Here is a 15,013-nt window from a genome sequence, read left to right on the forward strand (position 1 = left end):
CATCAAAAACTTTTAAAAAGTATCCAGGACACACAACTAAAGGACTTCACTTTATGCCCAGATATCTCAAAAGATATAGTCCAAAAAAATCAAAAAGCCCCACTCTACTCTCATAGTCCAAGAAGCATCTACTTACTTTTTCAGTAAGAGGCGCCGAGAAAGGGCGTTACACTCTGGCCACCTGCTCAGTTTCTTATACATAGCCATGCATTTATTTTCCCGACTCTGAATCTCACTTGTCAACTTCTCTACAATTAAAAGTAATAAAAGTTAGTAAGCTGGTTTCATTTTCACTCAGAAATCAGAACAAAGTCCAAATACAAGAAGGAAACTGTCACATGTTCTTATTCAGTCTGTCAGAAAATGGGACCACCATTAGATACAAACTTCTATCTCACTAAAGGTTATTTTCCTGGAAAGAAAAATAGTATATTTCTGATATAAACTTTTAAATCCTGTTTTCCTATAAAATAAAAGGATCCAGAACATATTGAGTTGAAGATCTAGTATATGGGATACAAGAGTATCTGAGGACTTGTATATTTAGACCATAGACTGACCATCCACACACTTTCAAAACATTGAATAAGCTTGGACTTGAATGAGATGAGAAAGGGGAGATGTTATGAGGAAGATTAAAAGAAAAGAAATGAATCAAACTCTTCTGGGAACAAAAAAACTAGGATTAAATTTCTAACCAAATTATATCTGCCCTGTTCTTTTAAAACAGTTTAACAGATTAAGCAGATTAAGGATGCCAACAATTACATTATGAATTTTCTTTGGAGAATTTAAATTTTAACTATCCACAGAACTACAACCTAACTGAATAAAAATACAAAGTTGACTTCTATTCACTTGCAAGGAGGCCAAAGTTAGAAAGCAACATTAAAAATAAAAACAAAACTCTTCCTACATTTGATATAATTAAAATAGTTAAAACTATCAGTTACTGCTATGGTTTTAGTAAAGGATATACATTACTTGTATGAGACAACATCTTTTTCATGGCTGGACCAAATGAGAGTTATAGGGCCATAAAAGAAACTGACCATAAAGTCACAATGAAAAACCAGAGTTGTCAAAACAATAACTGCATTCCCATGAATCTCTCCTAAGAAAACCAAAGATGTGTAGATATTTAGGGAACAAATTGTTTGTTATAAATGTCTAAAAATAGAGAAATAGTTAACACCATCTATGAAGTTCATACAAACAAATTTTCCAACAAAAAGGAAAAAAGTATTTTCACAAGAACAGAAAAGAGCTCTAACTTCTTTAACATGTAAAGTGCTCTTGCAAATCAATAAGAAGATTAATCAAATTTTTAGAAATAGGGAAAAACTAAGGAAAAGCAGCTCAGAGAAGAAGAAAACATTAATGATTTTTAAACAATTGAAAAAATAATTAAGCTCCCTCATGGCTAAATAAAAAACTGTTAAGGTATGTTTTATCTAACTGAAAAACAAAAAGTTTGATAATATAGATGGGTAAGTATGTAAAGAAACAAGCCCTCAATTACCTCCTAATTTTCCTCTGATAACATCCAAGGCTTCCTGGTACTTTCCCAAACGTTCCAGGATCATATAATAAAGTTCAACCTTATAGAAAAAACAAACAAAAAGTGTCAACACTGAAACTTTTCAATAATAAAGAGATGTCATATTTTTTAAAAAGCTAATAGAAAAGAACACTATCTTCAAATAAGATGAAATTAAAAGTGAGAATCAGGCAACACTATCTCCCCTATCTGTGTTTATCTCAACAGAGAACACTTGGAAGCATGCAAGAAACAACAGCTCCTTCATTCACTACCCCTAGGCTGGGGAACTCCAGTTTCACATCTACACAAAAGACAAGAGTGAGGAACTAGTTCTCTAAAGGGAAAAAAGCAACAATTTGTAATGTTGTAGCAATATCAAAACCATGCAAATACAGAAGCGGGTTTAAATTACTCACTTCAGCCTCTGCCTCTATCTTGTCCTCTTTCACCATTTTTTCTACCATTCTCTCAGCAAGGGGCAGAAACATTGTCTTTGAGAGGTTTTCATCCTGCGCTGATATAGACTGGAGGAGAAAAGATACATGTTTTATTCTAATTTCTTCCCTGATTGCACTATTTATATTATCGCCAGGGCAGACTATTATTGTGACTCTGGCCCATAATTAACAAACCACTATGTCAAATATCAGACCTAATTTGAATTTAAAAGAAGATACATTAGAGATGGTTTGCTTTACAAGAGATTTCTTTACTAAAGATTTATTATCTTACACATTCTTGGAACCATTTCTACAATATGACCTAACTTTTAAATAGGTCATTCAAACATTTTTCTTGAAATATATTGAGAGGTTACGTTTATACTGTTTATTATAGATAAATGGTACCAAGCATTTGAAGAGAAAAGCTTTTGCGATGTCTTCCTGGGATGTTCACATATTATAAAGGAAATGCCAATTTCTTCTATTTATAGCATGGCTTACTTAACAGCTACAGTTGCCTCAGACTAATCATTAAAATAGCTACATGATATTAATCATTAACATTGCCAAAGATTCTGCTCCGAGCTCATTTGCCTCCTGTAAATAATCTTTCAGAGTAGTTATTATGCTTATTTTACAGATAAACTAAGGTTAAAAAGATTTCCCAACAGCTCAAGACATGGGGTAAAGCCCATGTCTTTATTTGAAAATATTTGATTTTCAGTATTTGAAAAGCGGACTAGTCTGAGCCTCTTTTTTTTTTTTTTGAGCCTCTCTGTTCTAAACTGCTACATTTTAACACCTTCCTCCCATCCTCTCATATACAGGGTCTCATTCTGGTCCTCACAGTGGCTCTGGGAGATAAGCATCTCCACTCTGCAGAAGAGTGACTGAGGCTCAGAAAGAAGTGACACAACAAGTCACCCAGGTCAATGACCTGCTGACTACCCGACAGCATCAAACATTTCCAGGCTCATACTTGATCAAGCAACCGAGTAACAGATCTAAGGTTAAGGGGAAATACACTCTGATTACACACAAATAAACCAATATATCAACTCATAAAGAATACCAAAACTCCCCAACTCAAAAAATATCAGCTGACAGTGTATCAAGTCCCTGTTTGACACATGCTGCAATACATTACCCAAGATGTTCAGAGGACACATTAAGGACAATTACTGTACACAAAAATAAAAACAAATCTCAATCCCATTCTGAATGCCATACTTACTTGCATAATTAAGCTCATCACAGACCAAAAGTAGTAAGGGTTTTTGGGGACAATCTTATATAGAGCCATGCCAGCCTGAAAGAGAGAGAGCCATAAATATTTTGTTTAGAAAACATCAGACAGAGAGCAGTTAATGATGTGTGGCAAGAAGTTTCCAAGGAAAATAACCACATGTTTACATATGCCAGTTACTGAAAGTGCCTAGTAACTTGATGGATATGATCTATAGGCTAACAACAGAGGTAATCAAAACAGTGAATTTTTACAAGATCAGGAATGGTATTTCACCTTTTAAATCACATTTTCTCAAATTGAAGCCCGGTGTTCCTAGAGAATACTGCATTCTAATATAGTTCTGGTAGACAACCAAGCAAAAACAAATGTGGCTTATGACTATATATCAATAGACAAACTTCACTGAAGCCACTGCACTAATCAATTACAGTAAAATTTTTTAAAAATACAGCATATTTAAACTTCAAAGTTAGACAAAATTACTCTGACATTATTCAAAAGATAATTCTTAGGTCAGGAAAATATTCAAATTCTTTCAAGATACCATTAATTAGAATTGAACCCTTTCATTGTATAATGTATAATACTCAAATACTTAAAAGCAGAAACATGGCATAAAGAAGCAAAAATCTACTCATGTAAAACTGAGAATCTGTCCATAATTGCCCAATTAGTAACCAATGCTAAGAACTCTGTCAGCTAATTATCACAGTTACTATTGAAGAAAATACATGAAGCCCCTATTACATTAAGTGAAAGGAAATGTCTATTCCTGCCAAGAAGACAAAGATTGAGTCCTGATCCCCAAGGCACTTAAAAACTAGGGAAAAAGACAAATATTCAGACTACTAAAAATTTTCTTGGCAATAAAAATAAACCATCCTATATGGGGAATTCCTTGGCAGTCCAGTGGTTAGGACTCAGTACTTCACTATTGGGGGCTGGGTTTGATTCCTGGTCGGGGAACTAATAAGATCCCACAAGCCACCGAAAAAAACAATCACAAACCAAAAAAACATCCTATACAAAAATACCATGCTAGGGTGTTTCCAGGGGCTCGCCAGGTGGTTAAGCAGTAAAAGAATTCGCCTGCTATGCAGGAGACGCAGAAGACTTCGCCCCTGGGTCAGGAACATACCCTGGAGAAAGAAATGGCACCCCACTGCAGTATTCTTTCCTGGGAAATCCCATGGACAGAGGAGCCTGGCAGGCTACAGTTCATGGGATTTTCTAAGCATCAGACATGACTTGGCGACTAAACAACAGGATGTTTCCAAGGAAAGCAAGGTTAACAAGTCTGTTTATTCCTTTTTATTTTTTAAGGAAAAGTAGGGAAGAGCCTTCTCCAAAGTAGCAGTCTTTCAGATGGAACTTGAAGGTCAAACACAATGTCTAAAAGCAAAGATGTGAGGGTAAAAATACATATAATCATTTGGAGTGAATGGATAAGTGAATGAATCAATTCTTAGTAGAAGCAAAATTAATAACTAAACAAAAACATTAAAGAAAAGACATGCTGACAAGAACAAGTAGGACATCCAGCTGAAGCAAAAAATTAAGAGCAGTAGAAGGGGAAAGGGCTAAGAGGTAGACAGAGGTACTTTGTTATTAAGGCATTCAAAAAGGAGGCTATACAGAGTAAGACGGTGACACTGTATAAATCCATACTCTTCCAGAAAGAGTGTTTACCAGTACTGTGAAGAAAGAAAACAGGGAGAGAGAATAGGGGAGGCAATGAAGAACTATATGAAACAGGGAATTCTCTGACTGCCCAGTGGTCAGGACTCCATGCTCTTACTGCTGGGGGCATCGGATGATCCCTGATTGGGAAATAAGATCCTACAAGCCCTGTGGCCAAAAAAAAAAAAAAAAAAAGAGAGAGAGAAAGTGGAAGTGAAGTCGCTCAGTCATGTCCGACTCTCTTCGACCCCATGGACTGTAGCCTACTAGGCTCCTCCATCCATGGGATTTTCCAGGCAAGAATACTGGAGTGGGTTGCCACTTCCTTCTCCAGAGGATCTTCCCAGTCCAGGGATCGAACCCGGGTCTCCTGCATTGTAGGCAGACGCTTTACCATCTGAGCCACCAGGGAAGTCTAAAAAGAGAGAGAGAGACCTCAAAAACACCTTGGGGGCAGAATCAAGATGGTGTGGATGGTGAAACACCGAACGGGAGGGGATATACACGCATGTGTGGCTGATTCACTCTGCCGTTCAGGAGGCACTGACACAATACTGCAAAGCAACTCACTACACATCAACAAACAAATTAAAAAAAAGACTGGAGACAAAACGGACAGAGAGGATAAGGAGGGGAGTCCAGAACGGCTTGAGGCCCCTGTTTCTAATAACAAACTGGAGAAATGAAGTGGAAAGCAATAAAAAAATTTTTTTTTGATAATTTGAGTAAAGAAAACATTTTACAATGACATACAGAAGTAAAAAGGAATATTAATATGAATTTCTAACATAAAAGAAAAATTTCATGCCTATACCCTACTGTCTTAGAGGTGCTAACATTCTGTTGCTACAGAGAATTTCCAACCACAGAGAAGTTGGAAAAATGTGGCCACAAATTGGTGGCTCAGAGAATAGGAATGTCACTAACGGAAAAAAGAAAGTCTAGTCATCTATCATATGAAGAACTAGCAACTCTTTATTCAAGGTGGCTTTAATATTACCTGCCAGAGATGTCTGTGGGGCAGAAATCCTTAAACTTTCTGATTCCCTGGCTTTCCTCCCTCTTACCTAAACCAGTTTATGCAAATCACTCATTATTTAACAAGTATTTATCATGCATATGTTATCCTAGGAACTGAGGATTCAGTAGTGAACAAATGCCCTTACTCTTATGAAACACAGCATGTAATTTATAAAATACCTATTACCCCAGACGGACATACCCATTTCAAAATAAGCATACATATGAGCTAAGAACTGTGACTACCTTGAGCAGCAACAAAGGTAGAATAAGAACTAAGAAATTCTGTTCTAAGACATTTAACACTAGAGGACTCCATTCTTCCAATACATGAGACTAAGACAATGCAAAAGCAAGCTATGGTTAAAACATTGAGAAACTGTATACTAAGCCAAGTCAAAGCAACAGTCTCCAAAAAGCAAGCTGAAAAATTATACATATCTCTGGCAACAAATAAAGTTAAACCGTACAAAAATAAAATCTGATCAAGTGGCAGATTATTTTTTCCTTTTCTCAAAATTTACCTTAATATTGCCATTGCATGAACTTCCACTTTTTGCTATTTTATGTGTTTATATTTTATAAAATATATATTTCAAAAATTTATTTTGTGGGATCATAAAATTAGCAAAAGTTTTTTAAAAAAAAAGAAAGAATAGAAAGTAAGTTGGAAAGTATCCACAGCCCTATATCCTGGCAATATTTCAGTACATACATCTAATGACCTCTTTTATTAAGGAGAGGTGGGTGGGAGAGGAGTGGGAGAAGGCCATTTTACAATCTGCTCTCTTCACTCACTACAGGGAACATCTACGTGAACAAATACAGACACACAGTACCACGGATGGGCGCAGGGAGTGAGAACGAGGTGTCGTAGTTTTTCTACCATAAAGGTGAACTGTAATTTCTTTACCTGTGTCCATATTAATGTGTGTGCTTTACTTAAAACATACTCCTAGAAGTAAAAATGATACTAAAGATTTATATGTATATGTTAGTGTTACCAATTTTAAAAAATATACCCATTTTACAACAGAAGAAAAATTTTAATTTCTGAATACTTTTCCTGAGAATATACTCCAACAATAAATAAAAATAATGATAAAATTTCTTCAAAGAATTATATTTGGGCCCCCCAAAATTCTTCCAGTTTAAAAACTTGCCAAGGTGAATACAAAGATTGATTTTAAAGGATTTATCTTAATACAGTATCTTTCACCTTCCCTGATTTATCTAGTGTTACAGTTTGATACTTCAAGTGAAAGTGTTAGTCACTCGGGTTGTGTCCAACTCTTTTGCGACCCCATGGACTATAGCCCACCAGGCTCCTCTGTCCATGGGATTCTCCAGGCAAGAATACTAGAGTGGGTTTCCATTTCCTTCTCCAGAAGATCTTCCTGATCAGGGATCAAACCAGTGTCTCCTGCAGGAGATCCTGCATTGGCAGGCAGGTTCTTTACCACCGAGCCACTTGGGAAGCCTGATATTTCAAGTAAATAAGACCAAATAAAAACCCAAGTAGGAAATATCTGCTTTCAGAACATATTATATCCACAAAGCATTTCTTTAAAAAATTCTAGCTAGACATTATAACCCTTTATGAGCTTAACTGGGCAAATTTCATTTCTCCGGGATGCCAGTTTTACTTAAGTATCAGCCCCAATGTATCCAAATGAGGCACTTTCACAGGTACACAAGGAACACGAAAAATGTGCTAACTAGCAAAGAAGGAGAAGCTGCATCCAGCGGGGGGGGGAGAAAAAGCATCCCAAGCAACAGATATTTTTTTCCCCTCTGTGGATTTAAAAATCTTAGCAGGCTATATAAACGGTTGAATTTACAAAATAGATGTAAACTTTTAAAGCTAATCTTTCTAGTCTGTTCAGTTATTGCTCTGGGATTTCTGCCCATTTTCTGAAAATATACCAGTGATCTGATGCAGCGGGACAATCTAAAGATTGTCCTTTAGATTGTTCTTACTAGAACCAAACAAAACATACATTAGGCCACAAAAGAACAATCACATTTCCCAAATAAATCAATTAAAGAATCTGAAGAGTTGTTCATCTTTAAAACACACACACAAAAATACCTGGTTGATCCACACACACAAATACATAGATTGACTCCTATACATGTATGCAAGCATACATGTGCAGACACACACACACACCTGCAGTTAAACCACAGTAAAAAGGCTTTCAGAGAAAATCCCACAGCCCAGGAGATTTGGGTATCAAGTTACCTGTTGCATTTTCTTGTATTCGCCCACTCTGGCATAGGCCATGAAGAGGTGAGAGTGATATTCCTCACTATTGGGAACTTTCTTCACAGCTGCCTCATAAAGTTTTGTGACTAACTCCGCTAAGACAAAGAGAAACAGGATTTTAATTACTGACGTGTAACAAATCTTAGCAGCAAGTTTTTTTTTTCCTATTTGGAGAAAACAGATGTCTCCTATCATTAAGGAAGAAGAAATATCTGCTTTGCCTCACCTGATCATTACTCTTCCCTTGCTTAGGTGTTTTTCAATAAAGAATGGACTAGGTCAGCCCCCCAAAGACATCGGCAACATATAAGACTCTCCAGGATCTATCTAGCCTTTCTGTCTTCTTCCAAATTCCTTCCTCCTGACACTTTATGCTCCAGCTACATTGAAATATTTGTAGTTCCACGAGATTCCCTGTCCTGTATCATATCTCCATGACTTCACCTTGTTTCCTCTGCCTGGGTTCCCCTGTCCTCTCTTTTCTACTGAGAGAACATCACCTAAGACCCAGTTCAAATGTAATCCCCTCTTGTCAGGAACAGGGCTTCCCAGGGGGCACAGCAGTAAAGGCAGGAGATGTGTGTTCGATCCCTGGGTAGGGAAGATCCCCTGGAGAAGGAAATGGCAACCCGCTCCAGTACTGTTGCCTCGAAAATTCCATGGACAGAGGAGCCTGGCAGGCTATAGTTAATGGGGTCATAAAGAGTCGGACAAGACGTAGCACACGCACATCCATGCACACTGCCAGAAACTATGCAAGTTCAAATGTAATCCTTTCCTGACACCATCTCTTCTCTTCCACCTCAGTTTGATCACTGCTTCCTTCTGCCACTTTTAAATCTTTTAAGTAACTTTCTTATACAATGTATTAATATATAATGCAATATACTATCTATTGATCTATTTTTCCTTATAGACTATGAGTAACGTGAGAGCAGAAAGAATAGCTTTCCTCTATGACTCTAGTACACTACTTGTCATAGAAAAACATTCAACCAATACTTGTAGGATAATTTTTTTTTTAATGCTAGGAGAGAATCCATAGCACTAAACTGACATAATCCCTAAATAATCAGATATATCTCAATTCTTAAGTTTTAATCTTTTTTAAGAATGAAAAACAAAACTGAACTATAAAATAACATTTTCTGCCTGCTGGGTTGGCAAAAAATTTGTTTTTCTCAGTTTTACTGAGAAATAATTGACAAAAACTATTTTTTTTTAGGAGCACAACATGATGGTTTGATGGCAAAAATTTTTTTAAGTCTAAGTATACCAATGACAAGGATGTGACGCAACTAGAACTCATACACTGCTAGTGGGAGGGTAAATTTAGAAGCAAGTTGACATCAGGTTTACCTTTAAGCTGAACCTACACCCTACGACCTAACACCTCCATTCCTAGATTCTGGTGTACTCACCCAAAAAAGTATTTTGTGGCAGTGAACATGAATTAACTACAATTAACTGCAATTAACTACAACACTTGGATATTAGATGAAAAGTGCAAGTTACAGAAGTTATACAGTATGACGCCATTTACATTAAGTCCAAGAATAAGCAAAACTAGCAACGTATTGCTTAGAAAAACAAATGTGAAAATATTTTTAGAGAAAAGCAAGAGAACTAAAAAAAAATATTCAGGATAGCAAACCCCTCTTAGAAAGTTAAAGGGGAAATGAGACTGACAAGGGACAGACAGGAAGTCCTCTAACCGCAGGCATGCCTCGTTTTTCACTGCACTTCCCTTTACTGTGATTTGCAGACACTGTGTGTTTTACAAATTGAGGGTCTGTGGCAACCCTGTGTCTAAACAAACCTACTGGCACCATTTTCCAACAGCATTTGCTCCCTTTGTGTCACTGTGTTACAGTTTTGGTAATTCTTACAATCTTTCGAACTTTTTCATTATAAAGTTATGGTGATTTATGTATGACCAGTGATCCTTTTTTTTTTTTTTTTTTTTAAATTTATTAATTTATTTGGCTGTGCAGGATCTTTGTTGCTGAACATGGGCTTTCTTTAGTAGTGGTGAGTAAGAGCTACTCTCTAGTTGCAGTTCATGGGCTTCTCATTGTGGTGGTTTCTCCAATTGCAAAGCACCAGCTCTAAGGCACACAGACTTAGTTGCCCGCAGCATGTGGAATCTTCCCAGACCAAGGATCAAACTTGTGACCCCTGCACTGGCAGACAGATTCTTAACCACTGGACCACTAGGCACATTCAACCACTGGTTATTGAAGTTACTACTGGAATTGTTTGAGAGCACCACAAATCATACCCATATAAAACCTTGAACTTAATCAACAAATGTTTGTGTGTTCTAACTGCTCCATTATTCAGCTGTTCCTGTCTATCTCCCTCTCCTCAGGCCTCCCTATTCTTTGAGACACAATATTGAAATGAGGCCAGTTAATAACCCTACAACAGCCTCAAGTGAAAGGAAGAGTCACATGACTGGCCCTTTAAATCAAAAGCTAGAAATGATTAATCTTAGTGAGGAAGACATGTAGAAAGCCAAGACAGGCTAAAAGGTAGGCCTCCTGTGCCAGTTAGCCAAGTTGTAAATGCACAGGAAAAGTTCTTGAAAGAAATTAAAAGTACTACTCCAGGGAATTCCCTGGATGGGGAACCAGGTCCCACAAGCCAAGAGGTGCAGCCCTTCCCTAAAAAAAGTATTATTTCAGTGAACACATAAATGATAAGAAAGTCAAACAGCCTTATTGCTGACATGGAGTAAGTTTTAGTGATCTGGGTAGACAATCAAACCAGCCACGATATTCCTTTAAGCCAAAGCCTAACCCAAAAGAAGACTCATAACTCCCTTTAATTCCATAAATGTTGAGAGAACTGGGGAAAAACTTCATGTGACTCACTTTACTGCAATATTCACTCTAATGTGAAACCAAACCCATGATATCTCCAAGGTATGCCTATACTAATAATTCTCAATTTCTTAAGCTGGGTGGTAGGTTTAATGAATGTTCATTTACTTCACATCAAATGTTCTAGTGTATTACATAAAATATACTCTTCTATAACATGTATTGTTAAACATATGTATCTCATAACAAAACATTTAAAAAATCAACAAGGAAAAACTTTATCTACAAATGAAACTATAGACTACCTAGGATACCGTCAGAAATAATCTGGCAAGCAGAGGGGTATAGACTTAAACTGACCATGTGTCAATAATTGCTGAAGGTGAGTAACGGGCACACTGGGGTTTATTTTGTTATTCTGTTTCTGTGTTTGAAATTTTCCATAATAAAAGGTGGGAAAGGGGGCTTCCCTGGTGGCTCAGTGGTAAAGAATCCAGCTGCCAATACAGGAGACCCAGGTTTGATCCCTGATCCGGGAAGACCCCACATGCCTCAGAACAACTAAGCCCATGTGCCACATGCTTGAGCATGTGCTCGAGAGCCCAGGACCTGCAACTACTGAAGCCCGTGCTGTGCAACAAGGGAAGCCACCACAAGAGGAGCCTGCGCACTGCAACCAGAGAGTAGTCCCCGTTCACCCCAACTAGAGAAAAGCCAACGAAATGCAACAAAGACCCAGCACAGCCAAAAATATTTTTTTTTTAAAGTGGGGAAAAAGCAACTCTTTCATTTAGCGGATAAAAATGTCATAAATGAAATTCAAGTCCTCATTCCAATTCAAGGATCCTAATATGTGCAAAATAGCCACTCTGTCCACAGCCTTTGCAGGCCATGATTAATGCATTAGTTTACCTGCTGTCATCCATCAAATCATGAGTGGTAAGTAAATTAGACAAATACAGAAGTCAATGAGAAATATCCAAAAATTAAGCACAGTTTTAAAAACAGTGAAAAGAAAGAAACGTACGTCGGTGCATCTCCCGGTAAAGAATAGTCAGTGCCTGCAGCGAGTTGTCATCTGTGGGTTCAAGAGCGGCCACCTCCTGTGCCAAGATGAAAGCTTCCTCTTGCTTTCCAGTTCTCTGTAAACCGATTGCCTTTAACACCTGAGAGAAAAGACAAGACTGCTTTTTAAAGGACAGAAACGGAAATATGAACCAAAGAAAGGCAATTTGAAAGCACAAGGTGAATTGTAAGATACGCCTAGGTTGTGAATCAACTATTGTACTAAAAGTATCAGCAAATAAAGATTCTTTCCTATTTCAGTCATACTAAGAATGCACAAAGCAAAACAAAAAAAATGTACACCACCCCTTAAAGGGACCCTGTGAAAACAGAATAATTAAATTAGAGAAGTCATGTCCAAAGAAAAAAACAGCGAGCTTTTAATTAAATACTATTTATGGCATTTAAGGGATCAGAAAAATATATGGCCTAAGAAATACTCTGAAAAACACAGGCACTAAAGAGATTAATGAAACACCTTTCCCTTTAAAGATTACAATATATAACCCACCAAATATAAGTAACTCAAAGGCAAATGAACTTACCTTAGCACAATGAAGATCTTTATGCTTTTTCAACAACTTATCTGCTTGCTGAATTGCCATTTTATTATTACCATTGTCAAGATAATCTATGAAAACAGAAGTTAGGGTCATTATATGCCTTCAACAACAAATATGAAAAATGCATAGGCTAGTATCAGATGTTTCAGAAAGTGTTCTAATTTGGTATTTAAAAATATCACAGAGCGATATGAACTCTAAACAGCCAGGATGGTCCAGAACCCAATCTTATATTTTGTTATAGTCATTTCTCATCCAAAGGCAATATAATCCAGTTATACTAGTCGTTAACGAAGATTCAAGAGATGACAGATGACACTAATATTTTTACCTATGTGAAACAAATGGGTTTAGTCACACAAAAATTAAAATATCTAAAAAACAGTTTATTATACTCAAACTTCAAATCTACCAAATGGACCACATTCCCTCAATAAAATGTGTAATGTGTACTCACTATGCCACAGAGTTAAGAATAATTCGCTGGGGGAAAAAAAAAAAGATAGTAACAGTGGTGGCAAATTAAATCCAGCAATATTAGGAGTAAACAAGGATGTACGAAAAACAGTTCTTTCATATACATTAGTTGAAACAGAAACTAGCACTGACTTTGAAGAAAAATTGACTTCTAAGTTCCCTAACCTATGAATCCATTCCAAAACACAAGGAATATGGAGACCTGCTATAAAATTTTGTTAAGGAAGAAGAGCAATCAATTATTATTCAAAAGTAGAATAAAAGCAAAGATTAATTTCCAAATGAGAGGATCTAAAAGAAAATGAGAAGTGTGTTAATGGGCAACAGTGGTAGATGTTAATTCTATATATAGGAAGATGACTAAACGCTGACCAGTCTACAACCTACTACTACTACCAGGTCCCTCTTGGCTCATCGAGGTCCCAAATCAGCATGGGAACAGACAAAACAGGAACAACTCAAATTAATCTATGGACCAAATGCTGGTGAGGACAGGGAACAAAAGCAACTCTTATTCACTGCTGGTGGGAATGCAAAAATGGCACTGCCACCTTGGAAGACAGGCTGTTTCTTAAAAAACTAAACATACGCTAACCATATGATCCTGCTCCTTGTTATCTACCCAAATGAGATGAACACGTACTTTCACACAAAAATCTGCACATTAAAAAAAAAACAAAAACTGCACATAAATGTTCACAGCAGCTTTGTACATAATTGCCATAACTTGGAAGGAACCAAAGTGTCCTTCGGTAGGCAAATGGATAAAAAACTGTGGTACATCCATCCATACAATGAAATATTATTCAGTGATAAAAACAAATGAGCTAGCACGTCAAAGGTAAAAAACAGAGGACTCTTAAATGCACACTGCCAAGAGAATGAAGGCAATATGACAAAGCTACATGCTATATGATTCCAAGCATATAACAGTCTGAGAAAGGCAAAAATTACAGGTACAGTGGGACAGTCAGTGGATGCCAGGAGCTGAGGGAAGGATGAACAGCTGGAGAGCAGGGGATTTTTTAGTGCAGTGAAACTATATGATGCTGTAATGATGGTATGTGTCAATTATTCATTTGTCAAAACCCACAGAATGTGCAACATACAGAATGAACTCTAATGTAAATTAGTAAACTAGGGAGTTAACAATAACATATTACATTGGCTCAGCAACTGTAGCAAATGCACCACACCAGTGCAAATGTTAGTAACATGGGAAACTGCCGGGAGAAGAGGGGGGTGCGTGGGTGAACAGGAAAAACCACTCTAGAAAAATAAAGTTGATTAACTTGAAAAATATTTATCTAATAAAAGCAAAGATTCATTTCTAGAAAAGGAAAGTAAGAAGTGTTGTAAATGGGAAATAGGGTGGTAGCTGCTGATTCAGAATACAGAAAGATGGCTGAACACAAGCTAGTTCACAATCTACTACTACAACTGGTCCCTCTTTGCTCCTCAAGGTCCCAAGTTAGCAACAGGGAGACAGGAGGCAAAGACAACTCAAAATCATCTATGGTCTGGTGGCTCAAGGCCAAATAACAGAAACACACTATCGTTTTACCTGACGGCTTCAATTTTTCTCCAATGAATACTTTGCCACAGCTTTTAAAAAACAACCACATGAACACATGAGTTTCATCTCTAGTCTTTCTTCAATGCACTTAATACCAATGAGCCCCAGTAAAGCTAGGTACAATGATTAAGAAAACTTACTCTGGAGGAATCACAATCTAAAAAAGATCAAAGACTTAAAACTCAGGTAGAGCAAAATCACAGAAATCTAAAAGCACACAAAATCTTGGCCTGAATACCTAATACCAGTTTTCTTAAATTCTTAGTTCAGCCGACAGGCCACCATTTGTCCTTATAGAATATC

The 15,013-nt window shown here is 37.0% G+C and overlaps 1 protein-coding gene and 1 non-coding gene across 4 annotated transcripts in view; both read right to left on the bottom strand.

Annotated features, from left to right (window-relative positions):
- NAA25 (N-alpha-acetyltransferase 25, NatB auxiliary subunit) overlaps positions 1 to 15,013 on the bottom strand; it is a 62,522-nt gene that overhangs the window by 39,688 nt on the left and 7,821 nt on the right. For 2 of the 3 annotated variants that reach the window (XM_061141782.1, XM_061141781.1), the window contains exons 2-8: positions 12,640 to 12,725; positions 12,057 to 12,195; positions 8,181 to 8,299; positions 3,221 to 3,295; positions 1,960 to 2,067; positions 1,523 to 1,601; positions 137 to 248 (exon numbers count right to left, since the gene is read on the bottom strand). In XM_061141782.1, the coding sequence (XP_060997765.1) occupies positions 137 to 248; positions 1,523 to 1,601; positions 1,960 to 2,067; positions 3,221 to 3,295; positions 8,181 to 8,299; positions 12,057 to 12,195; positions 12,640 to 12,725 (718 nt within the window). Of the gene's footprint in view, positions 1 to 136; positions 249 to 1,522; positions 1,602 to 1,959; positions 2,068 to 3,220; positions 3,296 to 8,180; positions 8,300 to 12,056; positions 12,196 to 12,639; positions 12,726 to 15,013 lie in introns of those variants that run through there. The other variant, XM_061141783.1, reaches the window with a different exon arrangement.
- On the bottom strand, positions 5,256 to 5,327 carry TRNAC-ACA (transfer RNA cysteine (anticodon ACA)). The gene has a single exon. It is a non-coding gene; the product is annotated as a tRNA-Cys (tRNA).

This window comes from Dama dama, chromosome 5, assembly GCF_033118175.1.
Source record: "Dama dama isolate Ldn47 chromosome 5, ASM3311817v1, whole genome shotgun sequence".
Lineage (NCBI taxonomy): Eukaryota > Metazoa > Chordata > Mammalia > Artiodactyla > Cervidae > Dama > Dama dama.